Source organism: Carassius auratus, chromosome 27, assembly GCF_003368295.1.
Source record: "Carassius auratus strain Wakin chromosome 27, ASM336829v1, whole genome shotgun sequence".
Classification (NCBI taxonomy): domain Eukaryota; kingdom Metazoa; phylum Chordata; class Actinopteri; order Cypriniformes; family Cyprinidae; genus Carassius; species Carassius auratus.
Window position 1 is genome coordinate 4065440 of NC_039269.1, and position 23554 is coordinate 4088993.

At 37.6% G+C, this 23554-nt stretch overlaps 1 protein-coding gene across 1 annotated transcript in view; it reads right to left on the minus strand.

Annotated features, from left to right (window-relative positions):
* Positions 1–588: 588 nt before the first annotated feature.
* Positions 589–23554, minus strand: part of LOC113046239 (uncharacterized) — a 30873-nt gene continuing 7907 nt past the window's right edge. Inside the window, exon 3 of the mRNA XM_026207184.1 lies at positions 589–724. Within this exon, the coding sequence (XP_026062969.1) occupies positions 589–724 (136 nt within the window). The remainder of the gene's footprint in view (positions 725–23554) is intronic.

Sequence of the window (23554 nt, forward strand, 5' to 3'; positions counted from 1 at the left end):
TTGATGCTTGGTCTGTATATTTATGAGACAGTTGTTTTGATTTTTGTCAGGCTTAAAATAATCTATTTTTTTTACCATATATTACAGGGTTTCCATTACATACATCTATATATAAAGAGGGATTAAAGAGTCTAAAACCCATAGTTTGAAAAGATAATTTCTTTGTACCCAGTTGTTCATTGCTTCAGAACTGTTGTTTTGTTCATCTATATTTTCATTACTTTTTTCATATTACTTCCCGTTTGTTTGTTTTTTAAGAGATGAAAATTCCCTTATTTTGCAATCTATCACATGACTAGCTCCATTACAGTTTTAAACAAATGCAAGCTTCTACTTTAAATGTCATTACCACTGCACAGCCTATATGCTTGGATGCTGAGGTTTACGACCTGAAACAGGCATCCGAGTTCCCAGACTGGAAAAAGATTGTTTGCCTTGCATATCAGTCCTTATAAAGAGTCTTATAAAAAGCTATCACGAGAGTGCTGTTATTTCTTTCCATATAAGACTATGAAAAATGATGGAAATCAGAGGACAGATAATAAAATACTAAAACAATCATTTAAAAAATGATACAATAATCTCAAGTCAATGTGGATTGGGGGCACTTAGCAGGAGGTAGAGTTGTGTCAGGTCGGTCACTGTCCTCTCCTCCATCACGTCTGGCTGACGCCGCACTCCAGCGCTGCCATTGGGAGCTCTAATGGCATTTATGTAATCAGCACTGAGCACGGCATAAATCAGCCATCAGATCAGCCCGCAGACATCCAACATCTATCAATCACTGTCACCCCAGCCCAGATGCTAAAGATCCGTCATGCTGTCACTGGCTCATTAAGTTTGCTAATTTACAGACACTACCCTACAGGAGATTGCTTTGCTTTGTTGTTGTTTTTCTTTTCTCTTCTTGTTTAGTTTTTTTTCTGCTTCATTCCAAAGCTCACCTAATTTCTGGGTGCTATCATTTTTACAGTTGGGGCTGTAGGTGGACCAAATCTGGAAATGACTTCTTCAGTATTTCCACTGATAGATTGGCTTGAGTTTTGTGAAATGCTATTTTTGTGAAGCAAGATCAGCAAATATGGGACAAAAATCTAGCTTTTTTTTTTTTTTTTTTTTTCATTTTCTTGCCAGTCATAAGCTAAATGGGCCATGAAATGTAATCTATCAGAGCAGCGTTTAACACTGTAATCTAAATGGACACTGTTGTGATTACCACCTGCTCAAGTGCTGTCTGAGCACAAGTGACTGTATGATGCAAGTCTCATATGCACACATGTAACAAGTTTCACTAATTCAGAGCATAACACCAAAATACAAGCAAAAAGAGACTGCAATGAAAAATCATTTTGCATTTTTTATATATAAACCACTTCAATACCATCCAAACCAAGTAAATGTGAAAAAGATAATAAGTATATATATATATATACTGAAAAGGCTACACCCATTCACTGCTTGGAAATATTCTGAGTCAAAGAAAATGTATTACCCTATAAATTCCCTAGACTTTGTGTCTCCAAAAGCCAAAGTAGTTTGTTAACTCTTTGACTACTTTTTCATAAAATATCAAATTCCGAAGCTTTGTTGTACAGCACTGAATGAAGATGTAATTTAAACAACAGGCAAGAGTAATTCCCACAATGATAAAATCCTTATTATGGCATTAACAATTTATCCCGCTTTTAATGACTCACTTCTTGGACACATACTGAACAACAGACCCAGTGGTAATTCAACCACCAAATGTGCAGCAGAAGTGCACCAAAAACTTCATTCGAGACTGCCCAAACACCATTTATCAGAATCACATATGGATGATTCATACGAATGAAAAGAATGAAAAAAGAGAAGCTTTGGAGACAGATTGCTATATGAATCTAGTGCATCACCAGCAAATTGACTTTAAAAAAGTAAGGTTTTACCATTTGGTGGGTTCAAAGGTCTTTTTATTTAATAATCTTGATAGACAAGATGAGACATGGGTGTTAACAGAGGATTCACTGTCACTATTTCCAATATGTAGATTCGCTAAAGGTGCCAGAAGGTAATTAATACTGCCTGCCAGTGAAAAGAAGGAAATGTCATCATGCAATGATGTGTCTCTAATGAATGGAAGCTTCAGTCTTCACTGTGAAGTCATAAAGTCATAAAGTAATACAGGAATTCTAGGAACAGCAGCCTTTATGTCTTTTACTAGTGCACTCATTTTGTTACTTTATTAGACACGAGGTATACACATCAACACTAGATTCAATGTTAATTATCATTTAAGTATCTGCAATAAAAAGTCAAGGTAAAGATTATTTCAAATCCTTTCATTAATGACTCAAGTTAAGGTCTTTGCTTTCAGTCATTCAACCAACATGTACTCTTATAGGTTGTTCTAATTGGTTGGCTAAATTATTGGAAGTGAAATACAAAGCTCTCAGAAAATCAATCACAGAGGCACACCTGTGTGAGCAAAGACAAGTGGACATGAACACAATTAATCGGAGTATTTAAACAGGTCTCAGACAAGCGCTGAATATCAAATAGGCTCACAATGAGAAGCAAACAGCACTCAATGTCATCCTGGAATAGGCTTTCTTGTTCAGCGGTGTGGGTAATGAGTTTAAGGTTGAGTCTTTAATTGTTTTGTTTGAGGAGGCTCTAGTTATCGGTACGGAGAAATGAGGGGGAAGGAGCAGGGGTTTGCGGGATATTGATTTCCTGTGGCAGTTGACGCTGAGGCTCCATCATTTGCATTAGTTCTTAATCAACAAAGTCTGATAGAAGGAGGGAGAAAAATAGAGAAAAGAACAACAGGAAAATGAGAGGATCCAGGGGAAATGTATGTGCTCAGAGACTGTTCTTTCATAGCTCAGGAGATTTAATGGAATCTCAGTTATGTTCCAATTTCTTCTCAGATGTTTTTGGGAATAAAAATGTAATACGTGTTGTCTAAGAAATATCACAGAGACCTTTGCGATGACTGTCTTTTTAGGATAACCTATAAGCAACCTATGAAATCAATAAATGAAATAGCACAGCTTATAATTTTATCCTTGAGCAACTAATGAGAAATATTGGAGTTTCTACTGTTTTTGACTTCATTTTTATTTTTATTTTTTTGCCATTTGAACAAATAGTCATGTATAACATTATTTCGAAAGATGTTTCGAAAGAGAGAAAAATTGACAAACTGGAGACTTACAAATGTCTCCATTCAGTCTTATTGTTGTCCAAGGGAGAGATTTGTCTCATTTGGGTTTGTCATTGTTTCCTATAAGCTATCAATCAATCAATTTATTGATAGGGAAGATTTCCTCTATAGGTAACATACAACAACACTTGCAATGAACTAATAAACTACTCATAGGGCATAAAGAGGTGAACTTATAAAAGTAGGGAAAATTTGAATATTGGTTTTCTTATTTTTTTTATTTATTATTATTAATAGCATTTGGTTTTCATGCCGGTGATCAAGCGTCTTGTACTTAGTGCTGAAAAGGCCTTGGGGCAGCGTGTTCTTGTTTCAACCTCCCTCCTCGTCTTTCTCTTCCTCTCTCCTCCCTCTGGAATATTTGTTTGTTTGCATCTCAGAATTGATAAACGAAAGGGGGGTGGGGGTTACGGAGGGGTGCAGTGACATGAAGAATACCAGGCAGGCGACATGGTGCGTGGCAGAGGTAATGAATTCTTCAGCAAGGCAGAAACGCAAGGCGACACAGCTTGAGGATCAATTTTTAATAAGGAGCCTGGCTCTCCCAGGCAGTGCTAAAAAACAATATTTTAATCAGAGACCTCCTGCCAGTTCTCTTTTCACCACCTGATTAAATCAGAGTTGGCGGATATGGTTTCTCGTATTGCGAACGGGAAGGGCCCTCTATCTGTGGCTCAATTAGAGAGCCAGGCCGTGGTCCCAGGTCCTGGTTATCAGCACAGGCTCATATGTTACATCACAAGAGGCCGAAAGCATGCACAATAATCCTGTTTTCTACAGGCAGAGCTGAATTTTAGTACTGGAGTGTGGTGAGTTAGTGTCAGTGGGAGCAACTAAACAAATGCGCGCTTTACTCATTCACATATGCTAGGACCAAAAAGGTGTCACTGTGAAATGTGTTTGTGGATTGCTAGTATAATGGAACTGAACTTCTGGTTCTAAAACATCACAGTAAGCACACACTGTAGGTGGTGTACTGTATCTTATTTAGTCAGAATTTACCAGTTACATAGTGTCTATTTACACTAAGTGAAAATAGCCCGCCTTGTTGGCTGAGGCTATTTTCACTAACTCTGCACACCAATCTGTGATTGGGGTAGGCAACACTACAAAAGACATTTGATACATCAGTTCCAGAGGCGTAGATAGTAAGGAGTGTGCTTTTTGACATGATCGACCGGAGTTCGAGTTCACCATTTGCCAAACTTTGTTTTTCTCCCTTTTCAAATATTTTATCACATTGAAAAGGAATTTATTTTCAATAAAAATGAAGGAAATGATCAAAAAGTTGAACATAAAGTATTGGGTAGGGTTAGGGTGTAGGGAGGGCTTTATTGTCCCAATAAGCTGAGATCCATTTAATACTTTGAATTAAAATTATAATTTACACTCAATACGCTATTATTGCATACTATTTTATAATGTAGGCCTACTACAATACTGATGTGCAGATAATTGCCACAATTTGCAATAAGTAGTTTAAGACCGATGGCAGCCGTATCACCCTGGAGCCCAAGATCGGTCGCCCGCTGAAGCTAAGCAGGGTTGAGCCTGGTCAGTACCTGGATAGGAGACCTCCTGGGAAAACTAAGTTGCTGCTGGAAGAGGTGCTAGTGAGGCCAGCAGGGGGTGCTCACCCTGTGATCTGTGTGGGTCCTAGCACCCCATTGTAGTGATGGGGACACTATACTGTCACTGTCCTTCGGATGAGACGTTAAACCGAGGTCCTGACTCTCTGTGGTCAGTAAAAATCCCAAATCCATTCATTGGCCTCTGGCCATCATGGCCTCCTAACAATCCCCATATCTGCTGATTGGCTTCATCACTCTGTCTCCTCTCCACCAATAAGCTGGTGTGTGGTAGGCGTTCTGGCGCAATATGGCTGCCGTCGCATTATCCAGGTGGATGCTGCACACTGGTGCTGGATGAGGAGATACCCCCTGACTATGTAAAGCGCTTTGAGTGCCTAGAAAAGCGCTATATAAATGTAATTAATTATTATTACTATTATTATTATTAGTAGTAGTAGTAGTATTAGTATTATTATTATTCAACTTCAAATTACATTTTACAAATTTATGTCGATTTTATTAGGACACTCAAATAATAAATACCTTTTTGACGATTTCTAACGTGGTTGTGACAAATCAATCTAGCTGCCTTAGTTCAAATGGCAGCACTGAGCACGCATGAATATAAATAAATAAAATATGTCTATTGTCTGGACATTTCCTAGGATGTATTTTTATTATTATTATTATGATTATTTATTTGACAGCCACTATTTGTAATAATAATATTATTACAAAGAATAAACTTTCATTTTTCATTCAGTACAACTCAGAATGTGTTTCTGAATCAAAAAGACTCAAAATGATGCAGCAGGCCATATAGTTTTTTTTTCTTCTTCTTCTTCTTGTTCCCAAAAATACTCTTCTGTTATTATCAACCTGTACAAACCAGAAGTTACAGAATCTCTGGATACAATTTAAAAAAAAAAATGTTCTAATCATTTAATACTTATACACCAGCAAGTGTGGTTTTAAAGACTGCGGGTAGAGATTATGGCACAGTGTGGAGTATAAATGCTGTGTAAAGAACTCAATGGCCAAAGGAAGGGGATTATTTTTGGGATTCATTTCAGCCCTGTGTATTATTAATTTATGTAAATCCATTTATTGCAGTTTGGATCCTCTCTTGAAATGCTCAAGGTTATATAAGTATGTTTTAATAGAAAATTGACCAGATGAATATAATTCCAATGCATAGAGAAATAATAAAACATTGAATAAGAATTCCAGTAAGTTTTCCCTTAAAGAAAGAAAAGTAAGAAAATCATTTTGTCATGACCTGGTTTGATCTATCACTACTGCCCAATTCAATCTGTGTGGAGATAAAACAACAAGGGTCCGGATGTGAGAACACAAGATATTAAATCACGGCAAAACAGCCCCATAGCCAAAATCAAAAGGCCTATATAAAATTTGGCCTCGAAAAGGAAAAAGATCTTCAGTTTCTCTGAGCTTTATTGATTGTTGTCATCGTGATATGAAGGATGATCCACATTCGAGTGAGAGTTTCCATTGTGCCCAGCTGGACCATAAAGTCCCATCACACTTGACTGGAAAATGAACAAATGGATGTCAGTCAACTTTCTGCAGAGACAGTCAATAAAGAGCATGCTTTTAATTAAGTGAAGACACAATATAAAAGTTTACGAGTCTCTTTGAGAAGTGGGCGTTCTGCTTTAAACATCCAGTGAGTGCAGAAAGTAAATAATAGAGAGAGTAGAGAGAGAGGAATAAACGAATTGCTTAACCTTGTGAGATAATTTGCTAAACATTTAATCTGCTCAAATAACAATACCCAAAAGTACTCTGCATGTGCACTGCTTGAACACTGCTGTCTTTATCTATTAGACAATCAGTTTGCATTGTTTGCTTGGCCTGAGCTAAATACAGTATAATCATGACTCAGAGGATGCATTGCTTGCTCCGATTCTCTCCTCTCCATTCCTTGCGTAACCCTCCCCTGCTGTAAAAGAGACACACATCTTCTTTTGTAAATGCAACAATTCACTCTCATGTTTTCCGTAAAGCAAGGACATTGAAAAGATGCCTTGTGAATGTTATTGTAACCATGGAAATGCGAATTGTGGTTTATAATAACAGCTTTATAACAAAAAGCACATGAAAACAGAAGCTGTGAGTGTTTATCCTTGAGAGACCTCATTCTAAATTCATCTGGCATGTTGTCCAAAACCTGGAAGCAAATGAGAAAAAAAAAAGATCCGAAAGGGCTTGGGTGACATTATGAAAACAATGTTACAATATGATTTACATCATTTTATTAATTACCAAAGACTGTGCTGGAAATGCATACAGTTCGGGAATGACTGTGTGGACCATAATTGTAAAACTCCAAACTTCTATGGATTGTACTATGGTTATAAAGAATGAATGAAGATTGAATCAGGCCCAAAAGTGTCGTGTGGTCAATTTACACATTCCTATCAATTGAGGTCATTTACTTTTTTTATTGAAACAGGTAAAAAAAACACAGTCTGTGTGATGACGATACTAAATTCTGGCTGTAAAATATCATAGCTTTCAGATTCTTCCCACTTTTATTAAGAATCATCCCACAATGTGATGAATTTAATTTACCATTGGCCACAGATCCAATCTCAGGAGATTACAATAAAGGAGTCATTATGCAAATCTTTTAATTTGCATGTGAACTACCCATGAACCTTTTCAATTCAGGTAGAAGGGTTATATGTTGCTATTTAATCACACATTTCTGGCATTTCTCCAAATGAATGAGCATCTTGATCCCGTTTTCTACCATTGATGTCAATTTCGTGATTATAGGAGGGCAAAATAATTCTTACATGCTTCAGTATGAATAAGCTGTTCAAGCCAGGTCTGATTAAATGACATGAAAGTATCACCACACACAAAACTATTCACATCCCGTCAGATGCAATTTTTTTGTCATTCTCTGTGAAAGGATTATAAGAACAAACATCTCAGCATAAAAAAAAAAAAAAAGATTTAGCTTCAGAAAAAAAACACAGTGTTAACATTTCCTTTTGAAAGTGTCAGGCACGTTTTCTGTGCAATCTACAAAATCACAGACTATAATGAAATTGATTAAGCAGTAACTAAAGCTTGTGTATAAATGTCATGCAAAATGCATTGTGATATTGCAGCATGCTGTCACTGAAGCAGAGGAAAAGCTAAGTTAAATGACCCAGGCTAAACAGCACACTTCCTTGATCTTTTACTCTGTATTGGATTCCCTCCCAGTAGGCTGGTTAACACAGCTGCTAGGTGACTTTTTGTGGGGACACAAGCCTTAACAAAGTGTAACGCTGCAAAATTGCCCTACATTTGTCAGAGCTATGACAGATCTTGGCCATTTCCTACCGCAGTAAAGATCACCTTTAGCTCATGGAGGGGAAAAAGTGCTTTGGCTTGGCTTCTATAAGTGGATATGGTAAACAGCAGTGTGATCATATGTCTCTGTGTACGTGCACAAGGTCACCTGTGTGGAAAAACAAGACCGGTACAGAAACAGTACACAAGTATGCACACAACTGGTAAAACATGTCAACACAGTAAAAATCACACTAGCATAGAGCAGTGGTCGCTTGTCAGGGGAGGCACAGCTTAACCAAAATTTTAAGGTGAAGATGAGGACGATTTAATGCTAATAAAATTCACAATTCATTTTAGTTCATGTCTCAGAATGTGTACTTTTTGTGTTAATTTCACGGCTGTAATGCCATAACATGTTACTGAAGTTGGAAATCGCAACTTTTGTATTGCGAATGTGCTGAATCTGCAGATGTAATTACAACCACTAAGTGATAGAGAAGGGGAGGCAGGGGGAGCACTGATCTGCCGTGCCTTCAATGGTTAAAAAATAAAAAAATAAATAAACCAATCAACACTGAGTGTTCACTTTTCACGATGAGGAGTGTTGAGAAAATAAACATCGTAGTGGCAACTAGCCTCCCTTCTGTATCAACCAATCATCATAGAGATGTAAATTACATGATATTAGTTTTAACATCTCCCGCTGTGCTGATAATGTAACAAGTACTTAAATTAATAAGAAATCAACCATAAAAAATAACGTGCAAATAACAGGTAGGCCTAACATGTACGTAGCAAGGTTATATATATATTCAACTCTTTAAGGTGTGTGCTTATACAGAAACTGGCATTAAAAAATAAATCTACCCTGAGTTGAATCTAACATTCAATGGAGAACTGCCCTCAGCCTCTCCTACACAATATTTGTGCCTAAAAATTGAAAACAATCTAATTAGCTGCTAAATTAAGGTGGCACACGTCTCCTGTGCTTGTCACATAGCTGAAAACCTATTTTATTCCACTTCATTTGTCACTGTATGTCACATCCACTCGAGGAAAGACTGCAGTGTTGAGCATTGATGGAACAAGGGCTTTACCTTTCAGTTTGAGGAAGGAAACAAATGCGTCTCCCTCATCTTTCCGCTCATGAATATACTGTTCCTCTGCGACCTCCTTGGCAAACAACGGAGAGTAATTACTCAGACAAGCAGCCTTTGTTACACACCTTCCCTTACAAGCTCCGGAGCCACTGCCTATTCTGTTCCACCACACAAACTCGTCGCGGGATGTCAAAAGATCTCATTTGCATTAACAAGGACATGAGCTAAGGTGTAGCAATTAACCTTGCAACGAATGACACGGATGCGGGGGCCGAGGCATCACTGGACAGACCTCTCAGAGAGGGTCTCACACACAACACAGAGTAATGTGGGCTGCTCAATAAGCCATGCAGCCCCTAACAGTTTATTCTAGTTAATAGAAAATAGCTCTTGTTCCTGTACTATAATGTAGTAGTACCTCTTTGTATGTTGGTATCTCAAAAGTGAATTATTTTCAGTGTATAAGGGGTTAAGACCCCTTCCTATACAAGTTCATGTATTTGAGTGAAGCAGCTGATATGATAGTAACTGATGTTTACCCACTGATCTTGAAGTAGCTTTGCTAAGAAAAATATGAAAAAATACCAATTAGATAACTTAGCTTTTGTCAGCACATTTAACAGAGTTATGCAAGCCTAGATCACTCGTATTGAAGCTATACAAGCTAACCATGATGTTTGCAGTGCCCTTGGTTTTTACTGACCAAGCACATATTATGTTACTCTATATGGTTTATTGCCATTATAGAAAAGTTTTTCTTTCTGCAGTCATCTATTGTATATTCAAATGTATGCTCTTGTCTCGAGCTCACCAGCAGGTTCAAAATATAATTACATGGTGTGTGACCCTGCAAACAATGCACAATCCAAAGATTTCCCATCTCAGCATATTACTGACTCAAAGCAAGGCCATGGCTAAGTAGTCAGCTTTAATACATGAGCTAAGCGGTATTCCCTGGCACTGGGTGTATGATATTATGGAGACACTTTATTCAATTTGCACCTATAAATGAAAATTTGATGAATACTATTTGCATCAAAAATAGACAAAAGAATGCGTATGCAAAATAACTTTCTGTCAAACATGTAATGAGATCTTTTTATAGTTACTGTACAGTAGCCTATGTGACAGTTGAACTTCAAAGTAATGGCATATATTTTCTAAGTGTTCAGCATCATAATATTGCGCTACTAAAATGAAATCTTAGGCCCAAACAAAATAAACCAAGTGTAACGTCTCCAGAGTTAGCCATTGATTTTCCCGTAATGAAAAACACAATTAGCATTTCTTAATTATGATTCACAAGCGCTGATGTGTTTTCCTGCTTTTTCATCATTCTTCCATGACTGCAACATATGGGGTGAGTTAATCAAGCTAATGATCTAATTCAGTGACTTCATTATTTCATGTAATTCATTTTCCAGGAGGGACTCCTGTTTTCTGCCGGAAAAAGATGCAAAATATATATATATATATATATAAATAAACACAAATACAAGCAATCAACCATCTTTGACTCACAAAAGTATATACAGGCTTAACCAGGCAGACTATCGTCTCTCAATCCCTCACAGTCACACATACAGCACAATAACATAATGTCAGGGAATGTCTTTAAATTACAATCAATGACAAATTATACCTTTTCAACTTCAAAAGTTGCACTTGAACCATTTTGCTGGGGATGCCATCCCACCGCAATCCCCCCTCAATTCGAGGCCTGGATATGATCATTGTCCTGTGGGCAACTCTGGTGACATTGTAAAAAATAGTCAAATCACACTATTTATACAGCGTTTTATACAATACAGATTGTTTTAAGGAAATAGTGATTTAATAATGGAAACAAAATTCAATTCTGCTGTGAAGCGTCTGTAAAAAGACAATAGTAAACAAATAGAATGTGCTACTTATTCAGTTTAGTCCATAACACTACCTGCTTGTTTTCAAATGACGGAAAGGGATTTGATGTTTGGATTTTCTTCACTAGGACAGTTTTACAGTCCCTGATAGAAGCGCAGTAAACACACTCTCCAGCCATCATACTTCAGTTGTACACGGGTGGGCACAGATTTCAATGATGTAGCAACCTGCAATTTGTATAAAGGCTAGAAAATGTCTTTTGGGCATACTTGAATTCTACATGCACCTGGAGAGCATCTGAACATTCAGGGGATGGGAAAGAAATGCATTTGTCAGGGGACTTCGGTGCTGTTTAAAGTAAACATGCACTTAAAGGAAGTGAAATTAATTTAGCAAAAAGAGGACTCTCAGAAGAAGAGACATTAGCCACGGCAGAGAAATGATCCCCTTCATGTTCAATCTCACACCGCGTGTCTGAGAAATGGGATTTTTCACTTCGGCATTCAGTGATGTTTTATCCGTCGCTGCTCTGAATATCTGAGAGCAAGTTTCATAAATACACTGCTAAATTTCATTCTTACCTCCCATTGTATCTCTCTCCTTAAGCTTGCTTCATAGTTAACTGCTTATAAGGTTCACTAGGTAATAGTTAGCAATGCTTTCTTAAAGGAACAGTTGTCCAAAAAAAAATGTTCAAATTTTTTACTAATATGGAATCAACCTGTGCACCAAAAACACAGCAAATGAGCAAGTGTGAAAAGTCAGATCATTTGTTTTGATTATAAATATATGGATACAGTGTAGCAGCCCAGCAGCTCTTCAAACTTTAAGCTTGGCTTGATGAAGTGACTAAGCTTTCGAAACTTTTCAGGCTGACCAAGTAAGCCACAGTGAGTGAACCTGACCCGGGACACACTCTGCAGTCCCCTGCATTGATTAGTTCAGTAATAATAAAACATGCTAAACAAGCTGTTACCTCATTATGAGTGTAAACAAAGTATTGAATGGGGAGCAGATGTTTGAATCGTTTCATGACCACAGCTGTTGTTATTATCACCACCACCACATTGCACTAGTCTCTGACTTTTTACAATGACTCATCATGATTCATCATCAATGTCATCATCATCATTCTTGAATTCCTCTTCATCAGCACATACCGAATCCCATTCTTTCCATCCCCGTTTCTGTGCCGGTCTCCTGAAAGTTGCATAAATCATGAAAAGGGAATCGTACGTTGTTTTACAAACCATTTGGAAGCGGCATGAGGCAGTTTAATGTTCCATTGCTAATGTCCCTACCCAGTCATATTCAGTAATGATATAAAATTACTGCCGTCAGCCTGATGATGTTTGCTTTAGGCGCACTTAGAAGGCACTGCTTACACTGTAATTATGGGAACAGCACCTCCACCAGGAGGATGAGATGAGAGGAGGGGAGCTCTTGACCTTTTCTGTCCGCGCTGGACTCTAGTGGTCAATTTTCTTCCTTCCAACTCCAATGTTCAAAACACTGTATTGCGCTACAGAACCTCAGCAAACTGTAGACCTTCCCCATTGAAATGGTAGCTTGTAGCTCCTGTGACGGCTTCTGTAGTGAGCATCTGGAAGGCTGAGTCTGCTATGGGCCCCAGAAGTTAGATTTGGATACAAATGTGTTTAAAATTTACTCATCCACCCTCAAGCCATCAGAGATGTGTATGAGTTTAATTCTTCATCAGAACAGATTTGAAGAAATTTAGCATTACATCACTGGCTCATTAATGCACCCTCTGCAGTGAATGGGTGCCGTCAGAATGAGAGTCCGAAAAGCTAATAAAAACATCACAATAATTTACATGTAATGTAAGTCATTCACAAGCTTAATAAACAAATCCATCATCAAACATTTTAACAGTTGTTTCATCAAACTTAATACGGTTGCTTTCGTCTAAAATATGACTCTCTCCATAATATTGCTTTCTCCAAAAAAATATATATATATATTTAAATCAGGGGAGAAATATGCACAGATAAAGATCCAACTGAAAACAGTTCATAACAAAAATGTTGGTGGATTAAGATGTGAGAGGACAACAGGGGATGGCATTTCACTGGGGAAAGTGTTATTATAGATTATGAACTTGTACCGTTTTTAATTTAAAATGCAATAACTATGCATTTGTAACTCACAAACACGCAGCTTTTCATTTCATAAGATGTTAACTGATGGACTGGAGTTGTGTGGATTGCTTGTGGATTATTGTGATGTTTTTATTAGCTATTTGAACACTCATTCAGCACCCATTCACTGCAGAGGAACCACTGGTGTGCAAATTATGTTATGCTAAATTCCCCAAAAACTTTTCCGATGAAGAAACAATTTCATCTACATCAAAATCTTGGATGGTCTGAGGATGAGCTATTACTTTGAGTGTCCAAATACTTTCTGGGGCCAATATTATGTGTGTTAGTATGTGTATAAACTACACACATCTCAAGGAACTGTGCACTCATTTTAAATAGGCCTAATTACATCATCTTCAGATTATTATTATACTCAATCAATTTCTCATACTTTTTTTGAGCTATTTTCTCAATTATTCTGTTGTCATGTGTTCAAGTCGTTGGTCTTCTCCAAGCAACTTTCCAGTTCCATTCACTACACTGTTTCCAGATTAGGTGGTTTCTATATTTGATAGCTTCCTGCCAACTCAAAAAAGAAAAAAAAAATCATTAAAGTAGCACAATACCCCAAAGAGAGCCGCAGTGCTTTGATGTGACAATAGTCTGAAAAGTGCCCTTTAAAGTCTATCTTTCATGACAGCTGCAGTGGAACGCTTTCATTCTGCAGCCCGAGTTTCCCATAAACTTCAGGATAAAACTTTGACTCTGTTTCCAAAGAGTGTTTTACTCTTTTAAAGCCTTCCCTTTTTAAAGTTTTCTTACAACATGGAATACATATCACATGACCGTGTGATTTCTAAAGTGACCAACATACTCGTTTGATTTGTATAAAACTGTTCTCATTCAAAATGTAACCTTTTTTATACAGGGAACATTTCAGTGGGGAAAGTTAAATCAGTACCATACATACTGTGGCCCTTTCTTTCCCTTAAAAGCAATTTAAGATCTCTTCCTGAGTGAGATAGCTAGCATTTCATGGAGAAACATATTTTTTATTGTTTGGTTTATTGTAGCTTGTAAAGAAGGTCCTATTTTCGTTTGAACATTTCAGGGTTTTTATCCTTTGGTAAGGAAAAGGCAATTACCATTTAAAGGTCAAGTTGGCAATAATATAACTTCCTCTGCCTCCAATGTTTTAATGATACAGAAAATTTTGAAATGTCCAAAGAGGGAAAGCTTCATGAGACTGCTTCCATGTATGGGGCCTGACTAGTTTTGCGCTGAGCACTGACAATATATATATAATATTAAAAATATTAATAAATACTAACACGTTTTCCAGCATAATGGTCATGTGGCAATATGTTTTGCAAAAGCTCATGGTTGCTTACTGTGGCACAGTGCCCATAAAGATTCGTGGAGACTGTCAGGACTGTTAACTTGTGTGAAACAGGTTTGGTTGATTGTAGGTTTACATTTTACTGTAATATTGCATGTTTTGTATGTGTGTTACTGTTATTAACCTGTATTGAATTTTCATGCATATTTGCATTATGTTGATTGCTGCTGTCTACACTCATTGAAGTTGCATAAACATCAGACTATTAGATAACATCAAACATCTGTTGTTCTATTCCAGACGACTTTCATCTGGAATAGAACAAAAGACGTTTGATGCTATAATACCAAATACTGCTGCATGTTTATAGGCAGTTCACAAGCTACTTTGCAGTACACAGTGAACAACCTGTTAGTATTCCATTGCAAGAATAGTCAAAACTATCACAGAAATACATTCAAGGACACTAAATAATATATCCTCTCTATAAGTTATGATGGATTGCAATCTGTCTTGTTGTTTTTGAATGCAGTGAGATCACCTCTGTTTCTCTGTGAGGGTGAAGGGCCAGCCTGGTTTTGGGATGAGAGACAGAACTCGCCACTTCAGCGCAACACCTGCTAAGAGCACAATTAGAGGCAATTAGCCGGGTATGAAAAGGCCATAGCTGGATTTCCAGGCTCAGCTCTAAAATTAATGACTCCTGGCAAAGTGTTTATGCGCGTGTATGTGTGTGTTTCCGTTAAATGTGACATTGAGTGCGGCTGGAGGCGTGCCGCTAATTTCAGGCCTTTGTGATCCTCATTCACGGCACTGAGATTAATGCCATCCTCACACAAGAGCGTGGGATCACCATGACAGCAGGGGCCAGACAGCACAACGTCCAGCTACATCTGTTCAAACGACACATTAGGAATTGAGAGGTTGTTTATACCGAAAGGCTGCTAGTATTGTGATTCCATAGATACGTGTTATGTTCAGTCATTTAGGGCAACAACGTACAGTTTTAAATAACTAATTAAAAGTTGAGGAACATCTTTTCAAGCAGCTGTTCTGAAGACATTTGAAACGCTTTTATAACAAATCAAGTTGGATATCTTTTCTACATTAAAATAGCTCTAAGAGTCAATACAACTTACAGGATTGGTGATTGGGATTAAGCTTTAGAAGCACAGTCTTGAAGAAAAAAGCATACTGATCATAATAAGATGAATCAATGGATGTTACCAAAATCTAAATTGACTTATGTACTTAATGCATTTTCCTGGTCTTATTCTTTAGAATTCAAATGCAAAGAAATGTAAATTTCCAAAGAAACTGACTTTATTTAAAAAAAAAAAAAAGAAATCTGCCAACTGAATAATGATGACCGAATGTAGGCATTGCTTTAGCAAACATGCATTCGACTACATTCTGATATATATAACAGCCATTTTCCACAATCCAATCAATTCCCAATTGCTAAAATCAAACCATGCTGTGCATTATTTTCTGGTTGGATATTCTGTTTTATTTAGAAATATTACTAATTAGTAGCCTGGTAATACCAAACTCTGCTACTTTGCTTTGCTTCGTAGATAGTCTGGATGGCCACAATTGACAAGCGTTTACTTTCTCGTGGGGTGGGGGGTGGGGGCGTGTCTGAAGTTTAAAATCATTGGTTACCCGTAAGCCAATCACATAACGTTTGGTTATGTCGTGTGTTATTCGCGGGCTCTGCCACTTCAAACTTCCACTGTAAACACAGGAATGCTGTGAAAACAAACCATTGGCGAAATACCGGAGTGAACATGGCAGTTCACAATCACAATTATCGCCTTGCCTGACTTTGGCCTCCCCAGTTTCTTGCTGACGATCGGTAACAGTCGATAAATTTAACTTTTTCCAAAACCTGTCGGGACTCGGGAATAGGGCCACAACATCACCTCCATTCAAAATGTGAAACAAACACTCTTCCTGTTCGGGCTTCATTTGGCAAATGCCAGGAATATTCTTCAAAACAGAGCGATTGGCATCCCGTGTCTCCATGTCCGCTGTTGTATTTAATTTCCCTAACCTACACTACAATCTTACATTCAGCACTACACTTCTGTTCTTTGATTGGCTGGCTGTTTTGGAGCCGGAGGAAAACTGGGAGATAGTTTGCTATCTCAGACTGTGTACAAACTAATTAGGACTGTTGGGTATTTTAATCATTATTTTGCAAGTTCACGTCACACTTCTATACGGTTTACAACTTAATCTGAATCAAATAATTATTAATTTTTTTTCATAACAACTGTAAGTAACCATGTCCACATACACTGCAGTTCAAAAGTTTGGGGTCTGTATGATGTCGTAGGATTTTGAAAGAATACTCTTATGCTCACAGAGGCAATTATTATCGTAAAAATATTGATTAAAATATATTCTAATATATTTTACATTTTATTCATGTGATGGCAAAGCTGAATATTTAGCATCCATAACTCCAATCTTCATTGTCACATGATCCTTCAGAAATTATTCTAATATGCACATTTGGTGCCCAAGAAATGTATTATTATCATGACCCTTACTGACCATAAAATTATGAACAGTATTGTGCATTTGCACACACACGTGTCAAGTGTTTTAAGCATGAAAAGTACTTTGTAAAGTGACTTAAATCTCATTGGTTCTAAAATATATTATATGGCTAAAGAGACTAAATCATTTTGGTTAAAAAGAAATGATAGAGCCACCTGTCTGTCATCATTAGTTGTCACGTCTGATTCATGAGGCTGAAGAGGTTGCGGAGCTGTAATCAGAGGGTCCTCTCCTACTCGATGCCTACGAAGAGTGTGTGAGACTGTGAGGGGGGGTCTGCTGTCAGCTCTGCAGGCCCAACACAAGACACCCAAACCTCCAGCCCTGATGAGGGGAAAGAATGTCAAAGCATTCTGATTACCAGAGCTCTTCAATCAAAGCTCTATATCCGTCTCTGAACCAGAGAAGTGATTGGAGAGTTCTGGCTTGCCAGAGATTCTCTCTGATTGTGGAATGAAGTGAGCCTTGTGTGGCATGGCTGCAGCTGCAAAATTTGAAACGTGTGGCCAAAAGGCCATTTGGGAAAATATTGGTTGTGAGTTTGTGACTCGAGTTAGCAAAACAGGCATTTTCAAATGAAAGAGGTGTGATGGATTGAGAATTGGGATTGGTGTCAGGTGGTGCAGTGATCTAACAAGCCTTTGATGACATTGCAGCAAAATCCAGCTGAAGAGTGGGTTTTACATGGTTTTTATCAACCAAAGGCAGTCTGGATGAGGGATCTTCAGCCTTTCAATGGCAATCATCACTTAGTGGGTTAAAAAAAAGTTATCAGGTATGGTCTGTTAATGGTCTAGATGGTTGACAACCAGTCAATGTGACCGAGGTAGACCTAAGAGATCATTTTGGTTAAGCTGTTTATGGTTGGTAGACCACCTTAGACTTTGGAATAACCACATGGCCTGTTTTTTTTTTCCAATGGGGTAGACCACAAATGCTAAGCACATTGGTACAAAGCTGGTGATCACCAACCAGAAATCCATTTAGCTGCAGGTAATCGGCTTATACTTGCAGTGACTCCAATGACAATGAGTTGTGTACGAGTTGAAAGAGAAAGACACTGAGTTCCGACATTTATTGTCCCAGTGATACCTGTAAATAACAGATGAAAAAAAAAAAAAAAAAAAAAAAAAAAACATTCCGCTCCCAGACCACCAACATTTGTTGCAGAGTGTGAACTTCCTGCTAAACGGTTGGATGTAAATTGTAAAAAGAGCCAGGGTAAACTTTTAGAACATGAAAAAGCACTCTTACAGACACACATGCAGTTAGCCCATTATATGATTTTGAATAGAATATGTAATCTCTGCTCATTTCATGTGGAATAAATGGCAGTATAAATCAACAGCCAGGTTGTCCGCAGCATGATGAATGCATGGGTAGGAAATACTGGCTATACTTAATGGGGCGACTCAATAATATAGGCTACATTAAAGTTTGTTAGGTCATTAGAGCCCATTCTTTAAAATAATTTACGGCTTAGATGCCTTTCTTGCTAGTTCTTCAAGCAAAATAAGACATGCAAGCATGAAAAGAATATATTCTCGGCTCCAAGCCGGAGGAACTAAATCAAAGAGACAAAAAAACCTTCCTATTCATTGTGCATGGCACACGGTTTCTGAAAAGAAGGTGTTTTAAACACACATTCTGATAATGGAGTTCCATTTGGTCTTCCTCATGTCCAAAGGAGATACGCATAACAGAATGATAGAATGGATCCTCTCAGCTCATATAAAGGGATAATGATCAATTGATTAGATTTGTCATTACTCACCTTCAGAGCTCGAGGAGAATATCGCAAACTTTCCAAAAGCACGTTACCGTCCTCTACCTCTCGGCAGCTGACTCATAACCATTTCTTTCTGGCCAGCTGAGCCTTTCCATTAATACTGAAGGGAAAATTGCCAGAATGTGACATCTGCTTAAGGGCTCTGGAGAGGAAACATGAAATTTCAGCCTTGTTCATCAGTCACTCTGAGACTGTGACTTCGGCAATCAGAGCTCCTCAGCTCGGTTCTTCATGCCAAGAATCAAGCATGATTATACAGAAATGCATTCAACGATGTGAGAGCGTGTTTGAAGGAACAGATTTAATCTTATAATTGAGACAAGTTTGTTTGTGAGACTGCAAAATGATGTAATTCCTTCAAGTATGAGGCGTTTTGTATCATTTGTTTTGGTCTTTGGGTAGTTTGAATTGCAGGTGAGTAAAAGGGCAGTTTGTTTTTCTGTCCTCAACCTAAGTTGGATTGCTTAGTTGGTTTCCCAGCCTGTTTTAAAAGTGTTTTTGGCACATGTGAGTTGCGAACCTAGCTTGCTAACCTGCTAAACTAGCTCAGCACCAGGCTGGAATGCCAACTAAACCAGCTAAAACCAGCAAACCAATAAACTGGATTAAACGTTTATTTTTCATCAGGAATTAGACTTGTATTTAATTGTTGTACTTCCTTATTTTTATCAGCAAATATGATGGAAAAAGTTTAGGAATACAATAAACATTGCAGGCTGGATTCAGTCCTAGTGTACCTGCATGGGTTGACCATTGTTCCATAGCTCCAAAAACTTTCTTGTGACCTTTGTAGGAGGACAAGAGCACACACACACATTTGACAAGGTGATGACCACAATTACACAAAATGGATAGCGAGATGCTTCGGTGGCCACCTGCCTCTATAGCATTACCTCTCATTTCCTGACATGCAGCACACACACACACACAGCAGGTCAAGGCCCCGACATGTGCATCCACACTTGCCGTGGAAGGTGTACAGGGTGCAGGATGTTTTAGAGCTCGGTAATTGATAGTGACTGGACAGATAGTGGTGAAGCGGCCGGGGGGAGGATGCTGTCAGACCCGGAGACAAGAACTCTGCTGAGGAGAGCAATACTTCACTAGACTCACCCTCCCACTCTCATCTCATTCATTAGCAGCCACCTGATGGAAGGCCACTGATCGATCCACAGGGCTTCCTCTGCTGCACAGAACCAGAGATAAACCATACTTTCATTTCAGGGAAGCCACGGAGAGGAGACCTTTGGAGAGAAAATTGTACTGTGGGGTTCAAATCTGAAAATCAAATTGACTTTTTAAAATGTAAATTTTTTAATTTAAAGTTTTACTAGGCGTTTGAACTATTTTGAAATTAATTTATGAAAGAAAAGCGCTGATAATTTTTGTACATTTTCAAATCTTGCTGTTGAACATGATCATCTGGTATTGCAAACTTGTGGAGTTCATGGAGCTCCATTGCCACTGTCAAAAAACAAAAAGAGGACAAACCAATTTCATATTATTTTTTTATTTTATTTAACTTTTCACTCAAATGGTTATGCTGACAATATAATTAGTAATTTAAATGATTTCAATAAGGAAAAAAAAATCCATAGTAGTCATAGTAGCATGATTATTATCATAACTTAACCTAAAACTAAAACTAACTAAAGCTATTAAAAACATTTTTGTTAACTGAAATAAAGCTGAAATAATATAGAAAATGTATTACTTTTTGAAATAAGGAATATGTTTAGACCGAAGCATGAAAATTATTAACTGGAAACAAATAACTAAAACAAACTAAAACTGAATAAAGGAACCCACATAATGAAGAATATTATGTTTTCATTTAGTAATATAAAAAAGTCTGTAAATATGTCAAAACAAAATAATTACTTATATTTAAACTTTAACAAATTAAACTAAAATGTTACTTAACAGTGAAATAAAAATAAATGCAAACTCACATTATTATATATTAAATATATATAATACTACATAGAATGACAAGTATTTGGAAAATAATAATAATAATAATAATAATATTTATATTATTAATATATATATACTCACTAGTGCATTTTGTTGAAAGGAAAATAAAGGTCCATTTCAGTCCTCCATGCATTAAAAAATGGTCCTATCTTGTCCAGAAATGTGCATTACTATATTTGTATGGGTAGTGGACGAGAGAGAGGCACATGAGGAGTTTCGATCAGGGGGAAATTACACTGATAGAACACGGGACACAGAACAGAGAGAAACAGGTCACAGTGCCTGGGGTCATAATGGAAAGCAGAACAGGCTAGAGGAACATTAGTAACCTCAAACCTAATGGTCTGCGCACAGCCTGCTGCAGGCGAGAGAGAGATAAAGAGACAGAGAGAAGGTGAAAAACAGAGGGCACTGTGGGGACAGTCTGTTTCTGCTGCAGGCTTTAACAAGTGCTGTGAAAGGTCTAAGCCTTGGTGGTTTGCTGTGATGCATGTGAGGTGTTTAAACATTGAGAGTTTGCTGGAAATTAGAAAGCAGAGTTGACAGGAGCAGAGCTCATTCGGTTTGTTCTACCTGATTGGGTCTGTTTCAGCAATCACAGAGGGGAGACAACAGAGCGATGCTGGAGGCAACGTACAGTGCACTTCACCAGAGGTGGTGGACGGAGCTACATCTCCAATTGCAACCAGATGATGGAGACATCAGGATGATGTGTGATGCACAATACTGCATGGTCAAGCGGTCATTTGGTGTCCAGCGTCAGTGCTTCATCATACAGTATTTGTGCCAAGTACCTTAAAATGTAAACAAGTGTCAGTACTTTCATCCAGTCATGAGTTAGTTTAGTGGAGTAGGTAGTTTTGAAAAAATGTGCACGAATGTCAGTATAAGTAGGTTAATTTTTAAACAGTTAGTTATTTAGTTGTTCTGAGTGTCTTAGGCCTTGTATAATCAAGTGCATTTTCGATTTAAAATGGGGTTTTACAATGAAATGATCCTCGTCTACACTGGCGTTTTCACTGAATTTCAGAAACGATCTTCGTCAACACTACACATCCAAAAAAAAAAAAATGCATGTCACATGACCATTCATGCAGGTACATCGAGTGGGGTGTTATTGTTTACATGGCCATCAAGGATATGCAGAGCAAATCTGGGCATCCACACCATCATTTAAAAAAGTCTCAGTTGAGGCCCTGTCCACATGAGCATGGTTATTTTTAAAACCACAGCTTTTTCTACGCGGTTTGGCTATTCGTCCACATGCAGACGCAGCACCAAGTCAATGAAATGGAACGTTTTTGAAAACGCCTGTCAGGGTGAAGATTTAGAAAAAAAACTTATGTTTAAACTTAAACTTGTTATCGTGTAGACAGCAAAATTTGAATTTTTTTGGCTTGTGACGTCGGAGGCTACACTGTTTTCTCCACCTACTGGAAACTTTTTAGGCTTCTGATTGGCCAACATGGCTTTACGGTTGAGATTATATAGCCACCTGTTGGTTTGGCATGCTCTTGACAGTGCATCCTAGCATGTGTTTGCATTTTCATGTGGATAGAGATTTGGAGATTTTTTTTTAAAAGGGAATAAGTAAAAACTCTGTTTCAAAAAATACCCATGTACGTGTGGACATGGCCTGAAACTAAACCTCAGGGTCGAAAACACCAGACTAATGTAAACAACAGGAGTAACCGTAGTAAAAGTTATGTGTTTTAAAATGAAAACACACTAGTGTTAACATAGCCTTAGAATGTAAACAAGCCCCAGTATCAGTTAGTTGGCTAACAATCAAACATATACTTACACTTTTATACATTCAAAGAAAACTTTTTAACAACTGTAACTGGCACTGAGTAACTTGAAATTCATTTATATTCAATACACGTGGCACAACCAATGTAACTATCTAATTTTTTACTTAACTTTTCAAATTCTAATTCTAATTCTAATTATCTGTTTAACTAAATTACTGGATATCAATGCTTATTTAAATTTTAAGACACTTAAAGACAGTCTAAATGACTGTCTTACTAGCTAGTTTATTAATTAGTTTGTCATTAATACTGTTCTCACTTTAGGGTCCACGTCTCATTAACAAACCCTATATTACATGATCCTCAATAATCTCCTATTTACTGCATATTAGTATTTAGTAAGGTAGTTGTTAGGTTTAGGCATTGCAGGGTTAGGAGGCTAAAATATGGTCATGCAGAATATGTGTTTTATAGAAACAGTCAATAATATAATAGGCATGCTAATAGTTAAAAGTGAGAATTGGTCCCTATGCTAAAGTGTTTCCATAATTATTAACTGATACTAACACTCATGCTTAGAATAACAAAATCTGAATTCATTGACATTTTAAGAAATTTAACATAATGACTACTTAGTGGCACTGGATAACGGGGCGTGTCAACCTAACTGGTGATATTCAGAGAGTTAAACAACTTGGCACAACCTGATTGGTTAATGAGCTTACTGCCTTGTATTTAAATGGTTGGCTAGTATTTACTCGAGATTCCTGCAGCGCACTTTCAGAGATCTCCAAAACCCTCCACCTTCCCTAGCTCCACCTGTAAAGATCTTCTACGAGTTATTTTATATGTTATTTGTGCAGCAGTAGTATGTCTTAAATACTCATGGCACCGTATCGCCATATACATTGGCAGTAGCAAGTTCCTTTACCTACTTGCAACAGCAATAATCTACAACTACAGCAATAACC